This window comes from Notolabrus celidotus, chromosome 4 (assembly GCF_009762535.1).
Source record: "Notolabrus celidotus isolate fNotCel1 chromosome 4, fNotCel1.pri, whole genome shotgun sequence".
Lineage (NCBI taxonomy): Eukaryota > Metazoa > Chordata > Actinopteri > Labriformes > Labridae > Notolabrus > Notolabrus celidotus.
In genome coordinates this window covers 22,731,122-22,747,452 of record NC_048275.1, presented here as the reverse complement: position 1 = coordinate 22,747,452, position 16,331 = coordinate 22,731,122, and the positions used below count along the sequence as shown (strand labels likewise).

Below are 16,331 nucleotides of genomic sequence, written 5' to 3'. Positions count from 1 at the left end.
GCTGGTATAAAGTCTGTGTATGCAACACATATTCTTTATATCAACTGATATAACTCAAACTACTGAAATTGCGAGGGATGATATTAATCACTGTAAAAGACTGAATATCAATATCAAGAATCAGGATTTTTTTAAATATATGCAAATTAAGACATGTCCAATAACACAAAATCAACACATTCTAAGCAGAGTGTGAGTCAAATTATTGCCACTAGATGTCGCCACTTTATCATTTCACATGGACCTTCATTTTTCAGTGCTGCATTGGACACGAGCTGATCAGTAGGACAGTGAACAATATATTTTTATAAGTTTGTCACCATACTGGGATGATAAAACCGTTTTCACTCAACAATTATTGTTAATCCTCTCAGTATGCCACCTTGTTATTTTTATTTGATATACTCACTTCTATGTAACAGTGCTCTACCAAGCAAGACAGCCACACTACAAAACTGGATTAGGTTTATAATTATTTAGAAGATGTCTCTCTTCTTCTCTGTAGTTCACAACAGCAGGGAGAGCCTCTGCAGCTTTTTGAAACCACACACACCCACTCATATGATGTACGGACTACAACCTTCAACTATGTGTGCCTAGGTGAACCTTTGAATGGTTTCTTTAGGATGGCTTATCCCTGCAAAAAATAAAGAAAAAGTACAAATCTTGGCACAGATTAAAACACTGAGCACCTCAAACAAACACACTAACACGTGTATATGTTGTGCAGTGTTATCCCATTGCAGAAAGCATTGTGAATTGGTGGAATCTCTCCAGAATTCAGCAGCTTTTTTCCCCACTCTGAGCTGTTTCAGACGAGGCTGCAGTGTGTCCAGATTTGGCCTTCAGCTTTAATGCTTACAGCTTCCTCTGGAGACTGAAGAGTTATGGGCCTAATAAAACCCTCTCTTTCACTCCCCCCTCGCTCCCCCTTTCTCCCTCTCTCTACCTCACACACGCACTCACACACACATAGAAGATATGTGTGCTGATGTATATTATGGCTGATGAGTTATCCTGATGCTGAAGTTATTTCCGTTTCATTAACCTTTAATAAATTAAACACTGAATTAAAATGAACATCAGGGACTACTTTTTGCAATTCTCCTGCACCACACTAACACAAAGTACACACCAAGACACGCAGGGCACAAGTGTGTTTGTGTATGCATGGGACAAATGGATGGATAAAAGTCACAGACCACTACACAGTAAACATATATTAAAGATTCTGATCAAGTAATATAAAAAGACAAATTTGGCTCCAAAGCAAGATGTTCTTTGTATTTTTGTGAGAGGATGCAGATAATGCGATGGACAGTTTGTTCTTCATCATAAAATATTTGTAAAAACAGCAGCAATACTTTAGAGATTTGCTTTTTGTTTGTGCAAATGTTTAAATGAATTTTGTTATGGAGCCTTCAGACATCTCAAGTTTGTTTTTTTACTCTAGTGCACACACATCGATAGTCTCAAATAGACACTATTTATGTGTAACATGTAGGCTAACACGTATAATTAGATCAGGTTTTGGGCAGCATTTTGACAAATGTAAAGAAAAACATTTAAACGAGAGAATCTGGGGAATTACGCACAAAGAGAAAAAGTTTGTGCATTAATTGCTTCAGCCCAGCTGGTTGTGTTTAAGTGAGTGTTTTTCTTTGCATGCTTTATTCTTCTGCATAAAAAAATATCCAACTTGGATTAACATTATTGCAGCTGAATTATGATTTCTAAATATAGTGTCCTCGTTTTCGGGCTGAAGTACACAGGGGTTTTCCAGTGGATGAAAGGCCTTCTGTTCGTCACCATTTGTTGTGTGTCTTTTGTTGACTGGACATTTCGAGTAGACAGCACATGGTTCAAAGACACTTAAGTTTGGGGGGTTAGACTGTTTATTGGACTTGGCAGTCGGTCTGTCTGTCAGATTAGTTCAGACACCTGCTTGAGGACAAGCCCGTGTGGACGATATGCTGGTGAAGTTTTCGCTGCTGCGCGGCCTTTATACCCACATTAGGTAAGCTGCTACTCTGATGAACGGGCCCTATTCTGTTGTATAGTTAGTATCATAGATTATAGAACAATTAAGGATTGTTGTCTTTTTTGTATGCTTTGATCCCTTTTTCCTTTTTCCTTTTCTTCCATTTGCCCACACGCTCCCTTTAATTGCGCGACATGCTGCAGTTTTTCATCAGGCCTAAAGATTCGTAGCTTTTTACACAACAGTACACATGCATTTGATTTAAATGTAAAAAAAAATAAGCAATGGCCTTAAAACATTTTCATTCGTTTTCTTTGAATGCACACAAAGAGAAGAATACATTTAAATAAATTTACTTTTAGAGATGTTTTTTTTGTCTTTTTCCTTTGAAAGCGCCAAACAAGACCTGGGAAATTAGAGCATAAAACCCTTACACTATGGGGCAGATTTGTCAATCCGTTTGCATGATATAAACTATTTGCATATCATATCCTTTTGATTCACATTTGAATAATGGGTGTAGTGCAGGTTTTAACTCAATAACTGATAGGATCAAATTGTCTGATTCCATAAATTGAAGAGTTTTAGGACTTCACTTTATGGTAGTTTTTTAAGCTGCAGTGTTTTTTTAAATATCATGATTGTTCCAGGTCTGTGGTCTTAAATGTAATAATTTAAACTGTTTATTTTTATCGGCAGAGTTTCGGTGTAGTTTAGATAAAAGAAAGGCGCGCCTTTATCGTTATGATTTCGACATTCCACATGCTGCAAGGATGGATTGAATACCATAAATTCGTCAAGTTCAGGCTAAATCTGTGTCCTTCTCATCAAAGTAAATCCAATACTAAAAATTTAGAAATACAGCGAGAAACGCCTACGTGGTTTTGCTTTACACCATGACCTTCATTCAGTCTATGTCTGACGTTCACCGTCAGTCTGGCATCGTGTCACCGAAAGCAAAAGCAAAAAGCGCACGTCAGAACAATTGGTCAGTTAATAGTCTCTATTTCTTTGTTCACAATTCTCCCATCAAAACTTCTCATCTTAAAACTATTTTTTATTTAGCACCTGTGTTTACTGATTAACCTTTCATAACCTGCAACACACGTGCAATGGCATATTTGCAGCTCCTAAACAGCAGGCTCCAACTTCAGGCCATCACAAAGATGCAAAGACGTGCTCAAATACTTCAGTACACATAAGGAAACTTTAAAAATGTGTTAAAAAGCAGTTACCTTATAACAAACTCCTGATATGTTTCTTTCAGAGATCTAAGAGCTTGAGCATTAAACTGCCAAAGTATTTTAATCAGACATACATATTTATTGTGCAGTGAAATGGAAAATCCCCACACAGCCCTGAGGTTTATAGATTGCTGTGGACCTACAGGGTTCTTGGTGTAGCAAGCTCATCCATAAAGACTTCCATCTGGCTGTGACATGTGATGAACGAAATATGGCTATAATGCACATTTTAGGTCTGCATCTGGTTTGTTCGTTGAGTCAGGTTTAGTAAAATACTCCAGACATTTTTCACAGAAAGGTCCTACTAAGTTGTGAGTCCTATAGCCTGCATTTGAGAAAAAAACAAAACCACTATGCTAAAAATGTAAAACTGTACAGTGTCACTGAGAACAACCATCAAAAACTTCCAGATTATTCTTAAGTATAAGAATTACTGAGATATTTCAGGTGTAGCAGCTTACCTGGCTGAGCCTCAAGACAGGAAAACTCCACGTGCATTACCTCTGGGCCACTTCAGCAAAATGACAGGAACCACAGGCCTGTTAATACAGAGAATAAGAACATTTATCAGAACAATAGTAAAAATGACGACTAAATGGCACTGAACCCATCTTTTAATAAGAGTCTGAATGTAGAAATTGCATGACCTAAATAACTTAACTAACTATTTCATTCAAACTTGATGCAAAGATAGCTACTAGGCTTCTAAATTAGATATGGCACTATTTGACAATAGCACTAGCATTACAAACATAACAGCTGAGGTTATACAGTTGAAACAACATTAAATATAACTGGAGCTCGCATCATATTGCAGCCACTCAAGCGTTGGGATGATACAAGCTTGAATGAAACAAACCAGAGAATCCTTTCTTGTGAATTAGAAATAAGTGTTGAGTCCCCCTGCACCCTGTGACACAGGTTTGGTCTATTGGCCGTATATGCTGAGTATCAGGGAACATTTAGAACAAATGCAAAAAAATCAACACTATTCAATGCACCCTGTAGAAAACAAGAAATATAGCTTCTTTTCACAGCAGAATAAAAAAAAAACATGTGACTGTGCCAGAACAAAGCACAACTCTGAAACTGTAGCAGCATAATGAAATGCAGCCGCCATTTTATTATTGACACCTGTGCTTTTTATACTGCAGAGGGGCATAATGTACTGTGCAAAAAGGGCTGGTTACTGTATGACTGAACATACAAGTTTTCTTTATATTTAATATCAAAGGCGTGTTGGTCAAAGAGAAACCCCGGGCCATGAAAGGGGCGTCTATAAGCGAGCTGTCTGAGGTCTCTTCTCTTTGTTCTCAGGGCTTCTCTCCTCTCATGAAGTAGTGAACCTGAGATTATTATGTCCACAGGGTGCAAGGAGGAGAGTACTCCATTTTGAGCGTGGTTGATTGTCTTTTTCAGGGTTTTTTGTTGACAGATCAATTTAAGGTTGTTTGTTGTCCTGCAGCCTCCTGTGCTTGGGTTGTAAGTTTCAATCTTTTGTCTATTAAATGTTACATCATGACAGAATGTGTTCAATTACATCTATGAGTGTGTGTGCATATGTTAAGAAACATTAATCAACCCCACTGGGACATTATTTTCTGTGTGACTGCATTAAAACCTTTGATCAGGAGTGCCCACTGTGCAGATCAAAGTAAGTGTTACAGCTGACATTATATGGTCTCTGTACGACAAGAGCATCAAAAGATAATGCTCAATGACCTTTCCATGAGAACAACACATATTTGTGTTTCAGTGAGACATCATGCTCATGCTAAATGAATGCATTAATACGTTTTTCTTTCACAAGACGCATATTTATTGAGGAGTAGATGGAAACTCCCCTCACGGCACAGGGACTTTTCACAGAGCTCTTGAGGACATGACCACATCTAACCTATGGACTTCTACTCAATACTGTTAACGCTGTCTGCTAAGAGTATTAGTTGTGCTCCTGGTAGTATTGATGAGTATTAAACAACAAGCTGTTTTCACTGGAGAGCAATGGGCTCCATTCCAAGTTGCTTTTTACTTTCCATCTGTTCATACTGCAGTCTGCCCCGAAGAAAAGAAAAGGTGTGCACTAAAAAACCCTATTGTTTTTCTAAATATGCTCATCTCCGACCAGCCCTTCCTTATAAATGTCCACATTGGGCTTTGAAGTCCCACAAAACCTTGTTTGTCTGCTTCGTCTTTTACTGATATAATTCCAAGAAAATGTCTTTGAACATCTGTTGTTGCTTTATGAGTCAAAAAGTCTTATGACCTGCACACATGCTCAGATGATCTACATGCATACAAAGGAATTTTTTTATTTCTTTTTTATTATAGACAGAAGACACAACAGTGCATGCACACCCTAAATTTCTGCATCCCCTCCTTACAATTTATTTACGTTTTACAAAGGCCATAAAATAATTCATGTAACTGTGTTTTTTTTATGTGTAAGTATGTGTGTGTGTGTGTGTGTGTGTGTGTGTGTGTGTGTGTGTGTGTGTGTGTGTGTGTGTGTGTGTGTGTGCGTGTGTGTGTGTGTGTGTGTGTATGTGTGGGGCTGGCCTGACTGCAAAAACGTGCAGCCCAGCCTGTACTGTATGACTGTATGTTAAGTTAATTATACTCGGCAGACCCAGTTTAGGCCAAAGATATGTTTCCTCTCTGTCCTGCTTTCATTGTGGTCTTGGGGATGATGAAGATATGTGGAGATAAGCTTCCTCTTTTAGGGCTAACATATTTATGTCATATTTCTGCCTCTTGTTTTTAACTTTAAGGGTCAACTTCAGGATGATAGGCCAGGTTCAGATCAAGGTTTTACTAGTTTTAAGCTACGTTTATGGTCCCAGGTGAAAGAAAATTGAGAAAGTGGTAAACATCTGGCCCTGTTTATGTCCGTTTCTATATTTTTAGGTCATTGGCCGAACCACAGCCTTTAAAATTATTATTCAGTATTTTGATTTTCCATGTATTTACCAAGCTGCACTTATCCTTCAAAGTCGGACTTTGGCTCCATATCGTCACCATTTTCAACGGAGAGCGGCAAGGATTACTCGGGCTACTGCTACCACGAGCCCCGGCAGCGCTACCCTCCTCCTTCTCCGTGGAAATGGACCCTCTACCAGGCGAACAGTCCCCTCACCTCCCCGCAGACATCCTGCTTTACTTTGCCGGGGGATGCTACTTTTCACGACGGTTTACCGTCCCCGCCGGAGTCGATATTCAACCCCGGTAAGGACTGCTTTCTGTACGGCGCCTCTACTCCCCGTTTCCCTGCACAGACTTTTCCAGGGGACCCGCTGACTCTCCCCGGGAGATACACCACTTTCAACCCGGATTCACAGCTCCTCTTCCGTGCAGCACGGAGCAGCATCCTACCCCCTGTTTTCGACCAGTTTTTTGAGTGTGCAGAAGAGGGAGTGGATCCGAACGTAGAGACTGTTCGACGGGAGGATGGGACGAGCAGAGCCGGATGGGCGAGCTGTGACAGCGGGGCGAGCAGCGAGGTGAAGGCGGGGTCAGAGTCACAGGAGCCGGGGACGGAGGAGAGGGAGGAAGCGCCGTTATCCAGCGGGAGTGCTGGAGGTAACTGTCATGTACCGAGTGAGTTGAAGACGAGCAAGCCTACTGGTAGCCTTTTCCTTTTTAATAACAAAAGTTAAGATTTAGTTTAGATGTAGGCCTACCTAAACTTATATAAGTAGTGTAGGTAGGCCTGTACCTTATACAGGCAGGCTAAGAAGAAATGGACAGAAGTAATACTGTTTTAAACTGACTACATTATATTGGCACGTTTTATCAACATAGAACAGGCCCCAAACTGGGCAACCGATGGTGGCCAGATAGGCCTATTTATTGTTATTTGTGCGGGTTAAAAATAGCCAAAGAAAGGCCAAATGGTAAACTATATTTTTCAAAATAAAACATGAAGAAGCCTATCAGGGTGTCTTGTAGTGATGTGCACAATATAGGCGACATCAGTTTCTCTCTAAAATCAACCAGCCTCAATATAGCCCATTAGCTAAATTATGATAGTCATAGATAAATATAGAAAAAGGCCTAAATACAAAAGATAAAATAAATAAACTAAATGTACTTTTTATTGTTTTCCAAAAATGACGTGAACGCAGTGGGCCTGTAGATCCGGAGCGCACTGGGGTACAGTAAATAGCCTTTTCAACGATACAGACTTCTCTGCAAATGTTTTATTTCTAATGTTAGCAACACCCTGAACTAATAAGCATAAAAAAGATGTCTGCACCTGTTAAGTGCACATGTTTTCAGTATTGCAGCTCTATAAAAACACAAAAAACAAAGGTTTACGCATCATAATGCGGGAGCCTGTCAGGACGGTCATGTTAACTTCTAAAACTCGTTGTTTTGACCTTGACATTCACTAACAAATAGAAGTTATACAATGAATCTGTGCAAACAGAGTGATTAATCATCATCACTCCATGTTTAATCTTTTTACCCCAGCAGAGCCCCGTGTGAAGAGGAAGAAGCGGTGTCCTTACTCCAAGCAGCAAATCAGAGAGCTGGAGAGGGCCTTTCTGTTCAGCATCTACATCAACAAGGACAGGCGCGTGCATCTGGCCCGGTTTCTGCGCCTCTCAGAAAGGTGCGTACATGCTGCAATTCCACATACAGATATATTTAATCAGTTACTTGTTTAACAGTGAGAAAAAAAAATCACATGGAACTGTCTTGTGCAGCATTAAGACTAATATAATACAAGGGCATTTGAAGATATCCCCCTGGACTGCATAGCAAGTTTGATTGGCAATTATGTTAGAAAAAATACACACATAAAGCCCTTTTTATATTATTAAAATGCACCTGGCTTTGAAACCTTGTGCTCAGGGTAGTTTGGAGAGCTGATGATTTTCCATAAGTATATGTTGTTTTTGTTGTTTTTAATTCATTACTTAATTTGGCAAATGTCAAACAGACATCATCCAAAAAGATTCCCAAAAGAAAAAACATACTTTCCTGTCAAAATGTATTTGCAGCGGATGCACAGTTTCTGTAATTTGTTGTGTTTCTGCATGCTGTCTTTAAAAAAAACATTAACATTTTTCTTTGTTTGATCACGCCGGTCCAGACAGGTGAAAATCTGGTTCCAGAACAGAAGAATGAAAGAGAAGAAGCTGAAAACAGAGCGGATGCAGTACTACACAGGATACAGTCTGTTCTAATGGGCAGATTAAAGCGAGGGAAGTAGAGGAAAGTCTTTCTCTTAGTGTTTTGCACTAATTGTCTGTGAGACCTCTGCAAATGTAAAGCAGACATGTAGCCCAGCCATCAAATGGTGAACCCCAAGGCTCAGGTCTATGTACCCTGTTTTTCTTATGTACATACTTGCATCAAAAACAACTACTTTCTAGTTAATTTTTTTTCTCTTTCTGGATTTTTCATCGTTAATTAAGAACAGTCCTCTGGCATCATCTGAACCCAGCTTCCCTCAGACTGAGTCATATGGAAACTGAAAAATCAACCCTCTAGCTGCCTCAGGTCTTTTTCTGCATCCATTTCTTTACAATAAACTTAATGTAAAGAAACATCAAAGACAGATGATGTTGACATGCACTGCTGCCAATCAGTGCTGTGTAAATAAGTGTGTACTCCAGACCTTGCTCAATCAAATGTAACCATCTCATTAGCATCAACACGTAATGTTTCTAAATGAGCAAAGACAATCTGCAATAATTATTCTAATATGTGTGCCATTTTTCTGGATGTTCGTAATTTTGCTCTTTGTACCTGGATGTAAATGAACTGTATGTGATTTATTAAAGGATATTTTAATATCCTTTAAGTTAATAATAGTTAAGAATGATTTCCCTGTCATCGACTTTTGCAACTAGTATTTGTCCTTACATTTATAGTAGCAAAGTGAAATATGGATTTTTAAAAAAAATTTGTATTCTTAAAGTTTATCTATTAAAATATTTGATACAATTGCTAAAACAAGGAGTGTCTGTCATTTTTAAAGATCTCTAAGTTTGAATAGTTAGTTTAATATAAAGCCATTTAAGTCAAACTATTTGATTTATGAATGTTTTAGGATATGATTTCATAGTTCTAAAAGCATTGGATTTCAACTCTACAGCATTCAGTACTTCAGGTAACATTTGGTGCTATGGTTGTCTGACTTTTAAGATGTTGAATGGGATATTTTTTTAATAGTTTCTCATAAAATCAAAAATAATGAAACAATACAAAAATTCGACTTATCACAAATGCAGGCATCACTTAAAATCTCTGGGTAGAAACATTGACCCACTTTGGGTCCATATTGATGCCTGGTCCCAGTTTTATGCTGCTAAATTCACCCAGTATGAATGGGTACAAAAATAACCAAAACAGAGGTTTTCATTTGGCAGTTTTTCTTGCGCGTGTTGTTATACACAGAAATGTAATAACTGTTAAAGTAACACCATCTCTGTTAAAAAAATAAATAAAAGTAGTCAGAGTAGTTGGGACCTTTAACTGATTTATCATTAACTAATAGATTTGGCATCTACCATTCTTTCTCAATTCTTCTACATTATGGACAAAACAAATGATGGATAAATCTGGTATGTAATTGCTAAATGAAAACCTGATGAAAATGATTGTTATAGCTGAAGCCAGGGTAAAGGTACAATCAGATAGGATCGTATTTTAGCTGCTTGATGCTCAAATTGTAGTTACAACCTGAATATAAAGTAAGTGTTACTTAAATAACAATTTGAGCCTCTTCTTTAAAAGAAACTAAGTAGAAGCAGTAAGCAGCTCATGTTGTCTGTTCTGACCCAGACTTTGAACAACGCAGGACCAGACAACAGAAACACACAGTGAGTCCAAGGCTGTAGGTGAACCTTGAACCGCAAAACAACAACCACAACAAAACACAGCCTGACCATCCCCACCACCATTTCCTCATCCTATAATGGCTTTTATTGGGGCAATACTGCTGTCTCTCTTCCTTTGTCTCACACACTCATCCTGTGTGAGTGTGTGTGTGTGTGTGTGTGTGTGTGTGTGTGTGTGTGTGTGTGTGTGTGTGTGTGTGTGTGTGTGTGTGTGTGTGTGTGTGTGTGTGTGGTGTGGACTGTGCGTGAGTGTGTATTTGAGTGTGACGTAAAAAGAAAGACAAGGAGATGAAAGGAGAGATTGTGTGTCTGGTTGGAACTACAGCACTCAACCTAATGGCCTACAATAAACTGGGCCACGGGCCTGCTGAGCCTCTTTTTACGCCAACACTGGCATGTCTTCATCTGTTTCACCCATAAATGCTGTTTTCTTTTTTTTGTAATTAGTTTATGTTTATAGTTTTGAAGAAAATGTAACAGTAGGAGAAAGTATCCCTTTCACTGTAAGAAGCATCAGAAGCAGACACCATGTGAAATGTAGTTAGTGCAAGTAGAAACACATCAGGGTAAAAAGGCATATAGTTGTAGGTTTAACCAGAAGTAGTTGTATTGAGATTTGTAGTAGTAATATTATTGCAAGTAGTGTTAATTAGAAGCTAGTACCAGAACAACACCAGCAGCTGTTTATATAAACAGAAATAACAGAGAAAAGGCAAATGTTAGCTATAGCTCATCATTTATAAGCAGGTGAGAACATTTCAGAAATGATAATTAAAACTTTGTAAAGTAGTAAGCGCAGTGTTAATAACAATATTTGTTCAACTACGTTTTGGGTGAGGAATGAAGGCTAAACAGATAATGAATGATTAAATAATGATTAAAAAATTTGTGTCACAGCTTAATGTCTTCTTTTAATCTCATATCATAACACATTTGACAACTTTAAAAAAATATATATATGATGTCAAATAACTTCTACTTTCATCCTCTAATGATGCTTAACAGTATATTGAGAACTCTTTATACATGGTTCACCCTCTGTGAGAGCAAAACAAGGGAATTCAAGATAATAATACCAGTAAAAGTAAACCGAGATTATAAGATAGCTGTCAGAAAGAAACACATGGTATTTTGTCAAATTATAAGTGAATGTATAAATACTGAAAATGTATGGATTGAGATGAGAAAAACAATGCTAATAATTACTTTCCCCAGTTTATTTTCTCTTAAACTGTTCTATCAGCTTTTCACTGTGTGCTCCAGATGTCCCCTCATGTCAATCACAAGCAGTCATGTTGACACTGCCACCTAGAGTAAGTCACTGCACTAACAGACATGTGGTCCAATTCCTTGAGCCTCCAAATAAACTTAATGATGCACTGATTTATGTGTTGCTTCATTTTTAATTCACGGGCGTTGACAGAGTTTATACAACTTGATAATACGCTAAATAAAAGAGATGCAGTAAAGTTGCCTGCTTGCTGACACAAACCAGAGCTCTTCAGGGTATTAAACTTTTATGTTTATAGGCCTTGTCTAACATTGTCAAAGGGTACTGATCAAAAAATGAAATCAAGTATATCAGAATTATGTAGTTAAAGGAAGTCTACTTATACAACACTTATCAAATAGATAGAGATTAACATTGAAGTATTGTTTTGCTTATTTGGCCTGTCATGTTGTTGTAATTAACTTTTCTACATTTGTTCTGGCTTTAGATCAAACATATTCCAACATAATGTTCCATGGCCTGGACTCTATAAAATGCAGTCTGACTTCTTATGGATACATTTTTGGCTAAACTTCTAATGCAAAGTTTTGTAAATTCACCATGCAACCAGGAGATGGCGCTAAGGGTGCATAAACGACATCGATCAAGGTCTATGTTAAAATAGTTGGTTCAAAATTATTCCAATAAGGATGGTTTGTTGGTGTCTGAAACCACGCCCACAGCATACTCGTCAACACTTTCCCCATCAAATGGGATTGCACTGTCACACAAAAAGATGGAGCAAATGACTTTGAATGGAGAGTTGAATCAAGTGGCATAGGGCTAAAAATGAAGAAAGTTTTACCTTGGAATAATCCAGACAAGTCATATAACGCTAAAACCGAGGATTTATATTGATTGTTAATTAATTAAATTGATAGAGATAGATATACTGACAGAACCAAAGGGAAATCATTTAAAAGACATGTTTGGAATAACTGCCCCATTTCAAGGTGGAGACTTTATTTATTTTATTTTATTTATTGTTTATTTTAATTTAGTAAGATTGGGACTTGATGTAGGTTTAATATTTATTGAAAGGTCGTGCTTGTGTGTGTGTTTTTGTGTGTTGGAGGGGGGATGTCTCTTAATTGACAAGGTGCTGCGTCAGTGCGAAAATGACTGAGCAGGCCTTTAATTAAGTTAATAGGCTAATTAGAAAATAAGACAACAGGTGGTGTTTCAAAGGAGATTACCACAAAAAATGATAAGAACCGGTTCGATCTGATAAAAAACAAATCCATCCAAAAAAAAAAATACAGGCCTTCTATTGTTTTGGAGTTATACGAGTAAGCCCACGCTAAGTCATTATGTGTGAACTGCAATATAGAGTTTCATTCCTATTACTCAATAAATATTATCTATGTAACTCAAGATCCAAGATCAAGGAATCCCAGACAAAGAAAAGCCAAAGCCCAGTAACGTCAACCCCGTTACACTTTACAAACACACACACGCGCGCGCACACACACACTTCAAACAAGCTTGTAAACGGCTCCCTGCTACACTTTATTCAGCTTGTAAAACGGTGTTTCAACTACAGAGTTTTTAAAAGCTTAATGCTACATTCGGGGCCAGCTGGCAGCCGGCTAGCAGACCTACTGTCACATATCGGAGCACAAAAGAATCATTAGATTTATCTCCTTTACTGGGTAAATACAGTCCAACCATGTGATCCAAAGATTAACCAATGGGCAGCCGAGAAGAAGGTAAGGGCAGGAAAAAAAAATTACTACCATTTTAGGGGAGGATGTAAGCCACTATACTAGCCCATCTAACGTTTTACAGTCGCACTTAAGTGTCTTTTTATTGAAATAATAAAATAAACATGTCGCTAACGAATTATTATTCCATGATGGGGCTCCAGACCGAGGAGCCCTATGGTGCACATTTCATCCCGGGAGGCTTGCAGGGTTCGACGGCCGGCTGCACGAAGCCTGCCCGGGGAGCGGAGGAGGAGGAGGGGACCCCCGCCTCACACATTCCGGATTTTTCACATTTTTCCAACAAACAAGCCAGCTTAAATGGCTTTTCTCCCTGGACAAACACCTCTACATCCTCTTCGTCCTCTTCTCCGCAGCTGCAGTCCAACCACGGCGTCTCCATCCCCGGCCTCTTTCATCCACATCACCTCCTGAGCCACCACCACCACCCGTACTACGGCCCGCAGACGCAGACCCACGCCGAACAACTCGCATCCTCGGCGGCAGCAGAGAGCAGATTCGTCCGCTGCTGGGAGGGGGGAACTCCCTCCTCGGAGACCTCTCTGTCACATGCTTCAGCAAGTTTTCCCGGGTGTCTCCCAGCTCAGGGTGACCTCTCCAATCCAAGTCCGAGGTACGAGGCAGTAAAACCGGAGAGTTCACCGCCGCCTCAAGAGGACAGCCCTGAGGATTCTAGCTTCGACAGCCCAGCTGAGGTGGTCCTCGAGCGGCTCGGGACCGTGGAGGAGCTCGGGAGGAAGCCCGAGCCCAACAAAGAGGTCGAGGAGAAGAAACCACAACCACTGCTTGACCCGGGTAAAAGACAGATACACCAAACTCAGGAATGTTTATTAGCATGTGCATACACAGGTGTGTGTGAATGTGTGTGAGTGTGGACAGAGAGGGAGAACGCGGCCTAAGTAGAAGTAAGTAAGTGTGTGTGACTTTTATAGCCCAATAAATGTCTAGTAAACGGCTAAATATAAAACTTCATTGCCCATTAAAATAATGAAGCTGCTATTTCTTTTATTTGACTATTTGTCACGAGTGGGGCAAACGCAGGTACGCTCGCGCTGTTTGTGTGATCAGGTTTGTGCAGGATTTGGGAATTAACTTGGGCGTCTTTTTTGCCACAAGAAAAGAAGCAGTATTTCCAGTAGGCCTATTTTGAATAACAATCCAAATCATTTGAATAATATATATTTTTTCTTTTTTCTTTAAAGAGATAGTGTTTGTATAGTGTTTATATTGTAGCACGCATTAAGTAGCCAAAACACCCTAATGATCTAACTTTTATTAAGAGCACGCGCGCGTGTTTTTAAACGTCTCAAACTAAAATTATACAAAATAAAAAAATATATAAAGGCTGAGGCAGACAACATCACTGGGTATATGACAATAATAATAAAACAATATGTTAAAGGGAGCTATTGGTTTATGAATTTAAAATATAGTGAAATAATACAATCACATAGGCTATACATTTGTGTGTTAGAAAAAGTCGTATAATATTTTCAAATAGCTGTGACTGAACAAAAAAATCCTCTTAATATAAGATAAAGCTTTTTTAGGAAATATTTGACAACCTGAAGTCCAGCTAATTAACTATAGATTAAAACAAAATCCACAATTGATGGGTGTCAATACATGAGTTAGCTTGAGCATATGATGTCTGTGTGATCAAAATTTCTCTCTGACTGCTTTCTATTTAAACATTTTCATTGCAGCATTACATTTTAGTCAAAGGTTCATTGTAAACCAAAGTGTATCAATGCTGCCTGCACTCACACAGATTAAGCCTGGGGCTTTACTTTTAGGCATAATCTGCATCCCCCAAAATTTCCATATTAAAAAGCCTTTGCAACATCAGAAACCACAAACATTACTTTGTCACCGCTATTAGTTCAAAATTAAAATTAATTAAAACAAATTTAAATGAAGGAAGATGAAATGAAGACACAAACAAGTCTAGTGCTAATTAAACTATGTTATTGTATTGGCTTTGTTCTAAGGATGAGTAGGGTTCAATACTAATAATACTAATAATACTAATAATAATTTAAATATCTTGATTTTTTTATATGCTGTGTTTGGAGTATGTGTTATTGTTTCTTTTTCTAATGAGCCAGAAGTTCCAGGCTCATAAAGCTTGTTCCTGGGGATCTTTCTAAGATTTTTATGTCACTCTTTGAACTTCTTACAACACACACACACACACACACACACACACACACACACACACACACACACACACACACACACACACACACACACACACACAGAGAGAATTGCTATGGGGTTAAAGTGAAAATCCATGCCACCCTGTGTCTCCCCCTGCAGAAAATCCATCAGCCAGCTGGATCCACGCCAAGTCAACCCGGAAGAAAAGGTGTCCATACACCAAACACCAGACGCTGGAGCTGGAGAAAGAGTTTCTGTACAACATGTACCTGACCAGGGACCGTCGCCTGGAGGTGGCAGGACTCTTAAATCTGACAGAGAGGCAGGTCAAAATCTGGTTCCAGAACAGAAGGATGAAGATGAAGAAGCTGATGACCCGGGATAGGAGGAGTTTGAATGACTGAATGAATGAATGAAGGACTTTAGAAAAGAGGATGGGGGTGTGTTTTTTAAAGGACTTTCTGGCGAGGTTATAGCTGGTAAAAGTGTCCCAAGATGCTCCAAATCTTCAACCATAGCTGACTAAATAAGCTGTAAAGCAACTGATTGTGGAGCCAAAATGGCCGCCTTGGAAAACTGCAATGTTGAGACCCTGCAGGGGAGACCAGGATGTGTTGTACCACTCTTTTTAAAGAATATATCCCTATCAGTGTCTTTTTGGCCTTTTCATGTTTGATCTTCTGAACTCTGCAAGAGAATTCTTCCATCTGCATGTTACAAAATAAAGACAGTCAACCTGTAACCTTGGGTAGTTGTAAATAAAGCTCAGAATTGCAGCAAGACCCATAAATTGAATTTAAAATAACACGCTAGTTGATATCAAAGACTTTGCTCTTTTTAAAAACACATCTGTCTTTCATTAAGTTATACATACTCGACACACACTTGACTTCACATAAATTGTCTCGTGCTTTCTGCCAAAATACGAATCTTGTTTTATGATTTAGTGCTAAAACTATCGTCCTCATAAAAAGTGCTTCTAGTGCACCAGATGAGACTGAACTGCAAGGCGACTATCAAAGATAAATCCCATGAGTGATTTTATGACCAAACACCTGTCTGTTAGGTCCTGAAAAACAGTTTCAGAGTGTTTATTTGACA

The 16,331-nt window shown here is 38.8% G+C and overlaps 2 protein-coding genes and 1 long non-coding RNA gene across 5 annotated transcripts in view; 2 read left to right on the top strand and 1 right to left on the bottom strand.

Moving 5' to 3' along the window:
* Nucleotides 1-3,304: 3,304 nt before the first annotated feature.
* The window catches only part of LOC117811281, a 39,423-nt gene continuing 26,396 nt past the window's right edge, over nucleotides 3,305-16,331 (bottom strand). Inside the window, exons 3-5 of the long non-coding RNA XR_004630968.1 lie at nucleotides 7,694-7,851; nucleotides 3,687-3,764; nucleotides 3,305-3,550 (exon numbers count right to left, since the gene is read on the bottom strand). This is a non-coding gene — a long non-coding RNA (uncharacterized LOC117811281). The remainder of the gene's footprint in view (nucleotides 3,551-3,686; nucleotides 3,765-7,693; nucleotides 7,852-16,331) is intronic.
* LOC117811278 (homeobox protein Hox-D11b-like) lies at nucleotides 5,877-9,086 on the top strand. Of its 3 annotated transcripts, none has more exons than XM_034681453.1 (3): nucleotides 5,877-6,804; nucleotides 7,699-7,840; nucleotides 8,324-9,086. In XM_034681453.1, exons 1-3 carry the CDS (start codon nucleotides 6,186-6,188, stop codon nucleotides 8,415-8,417), a joined length of 855 nt encoding a protein of 284 aa, XP_034537344.1. In that variant the 5' UTR covers nucleotides 5,877-6,185; the 3' UTR covers nucleotides 8,418-9,086. The 3 variants fall into 3 exon arrangements, with proteins under 3 accessions (XP_034537344.1, XP_034537343.1, XP_034537342.1); XM_034681452.1 differs by having other exon boundaries at nucleotides 5,877-6,822; nucleotides 7,702-7,840; XM_034681451.1 differs by having other exon boundaries at nucleotides 5,877-6,822.
* On the top strand, nucleotides 13,080-16,223 carry LOC117811276 (homeobox protein Hox-D9b-like). The gene is made up of 2 exons (XM_034681450.1): nucleotides 13,080-13,865; nucleotides 15,390-16,223. Exons 1-2 carry the CDS (start codon nucleotides 13,175-13,177, stop codon nucleotides 15,632-15,634), a joined length of 936 nt encoding a protein of 311 aa, XP_034537341.1. The 5' UTR covers nucleotides 13,080-13,174; the 3' UTR covers nucleotides 15,635-16,223.